Source organism: Eimeria mitis, genomic scaffold (genome assembly GCF_000499745.2).
Source record: "Eimeria mitis Houghton genomic scaffold, Emh_scaff6150, whole genome shotgun sequence".
In the NCBI taxonomy this organism is placed as follows: Eukaryota; Apicomplexa; class Conoidasida; order Eucoccidiorida; family Eimeriidae; genus Eimeria; species Eimeria mitis.
This window is the reverse complement of record NW_024015678.1, coordinates 1,516-3,094: the sequence shown is the minus strand read 5'-3', so window position 1 is coordinate 3,094 and position 1,579 is coordinate 1,516. Positions and strand designations below refer to the sequence as shown.

General features: G+C 64.3%; 1 protein-coding gene across 1 annotated transcript; it reads left to right on the top strand.

Moving 5' to 3' along the window:
• Positions 1-381: 381 nt before the first annotated feature.
• Positions 382-1,359, top strand: EMH_0086240 (phosphoglycerate mutase domain-containing protein, putative; the record flags this gene model as incomplete). The annotated part of the gene is made up of 1 exon (XM_038022887.1): positions 382-1,359. The coding sequence occupies one exon, from the start codon at positions 382-384 to the stop codon at positions 1,357-1,359; it is 978 nt and encodes a 325-aa protein (XP_037878741.1).
• Between the last annotated feature and the right edge of the window lie 220 nt (positions 1,360-1,579).

Below are 1,579 nucleotides of genomic sequence, written 5' to 3'. Positions count from 1 at the left end.
AGCAGCAGCAGCAGCAGCAGCAGCAGCAGCAGCAACAGCAGCAGCAGCAGCAGCAGCAGCAGCCGCAGCGGGGATGTGGCAGTGGTAGAATTCCTGATGCTCCGTTGACGGACCTCGGGAGGCAGCAGGCATCTGCTGCAGGTGCATGGCTGCAGCAGCAGCAGCAGCAGCAGCAGCAGCAGCAGCAGCCGCCTAATGCAGCAAACCCACGCATAGCAGCAATCGTTGCTTCGCCCATGCTGCGGGGTGTACAGACAGCTCGTGAGCTGCAGCAGCAGCTGCAGGTCCCCGTTATAATTCATCCGTTGCTGTTTGAGGCGGGGGGCCTCTTTGAGGGTGAGAGAGAAGCAGCAGCAGGAGCTCGGACTCACGTGGCAGCAGATGCAGGAAATCTGTCCTGGGGCTGTCTTAGCTGCTGGGGTGAGTTGGCCTGCTGCAGCAGCAGCAGCAAGAGGGTCTCCAGCAGCAGCAGCAGCAGCAGCAGCAGCAGGAGTTTCTGATGGCAGCAGCAAAGCCCAGGGGCATGTATCTGACGGTTGCAGCAGCAGCAGCAGCAGCAGCAGCAGCAGTTCAGCAGCAGCAGTTGATGCTCCTCTTGGGGGAGGGTACTGCGCAGAGGGCCTCCGCAGGGGGGCCCCCTGGTGGCGGGGCCCCCGGGAGACGCTGCTGGGTACAGTAAGGCGGCTGCTGCTGCTGGTGCGGTGGATAGACAGTGTGAGTGCGCATGCTAGCTGTACATACACTGCAGCAGCAGCAGCAGCAGCAGCAGGAGACGCAGCAGCAGCAGCAGAAGGGGACCCCCTAGCTGTCACAGGAGATGCAGCAGCAGCAGCAGCAGCAGCAGCAGCACTAAGAGGCGATGGCGCGCTGCTGCTTGTAGGTCACGGGCTGCTGATGGATTTGCTGCTGAAGGCGTTTGTTGCTGCTCCTGCTGGCGGCATTTGCTGCTGCTCTTATCTGGAGCAGCAGCAGCAGCTGCTGCTGCAGCAGCTGCAGCAGCAGCAGCAGCAGCAGCAGCAAAACGGCTGCTGCCGCACCGCAGACGCTCTCTATGTCCCCCCGCAGCAAACCGTTTATTTTCTCTCCCCCAACTGCGCTGTCTCCTGCATCGACGTCATCCTGCAGCAGCAGCAGCAGCAGCAGCAGCAGCAGCAGCAGCAGCAGCAGCAGGAGCGGGAGCAGGTGGTATGCAAGCGTGCGCCTGGGGACGAAGGCTGCAGCTGCTGCTGCTGCTGCAGCAGCTGCAGCAGCAAAGCATATCGCCGCACAGTGGGTGTGGTCTACTGGGGCCTCCAGGCGGTACCCCCCAGCCTCTTCACTGGCCACGCGCTAGGCTCAGCCCCAGTTGTCTCCATCTGAGGGGCCCCCCACTGGGGGCCCCCACTGGCTGGGGGGCCCCCCAGTCTCTATGGCTGGGGGGCCCCCCAGTCTCTGTGGCTGAGGGGCCCCCCAGTCTCAATGGCTGGGGGGCCCCCCAGTCTCTGTGGCTGAGGGGCCCCCCAGTCTCTCTGGCTGGGGGGCCCCCAGTATCTGTGGGGCCCCCTCAGTCTCTGTGGCTGGGGGCCCCCCAGTCTCTGCG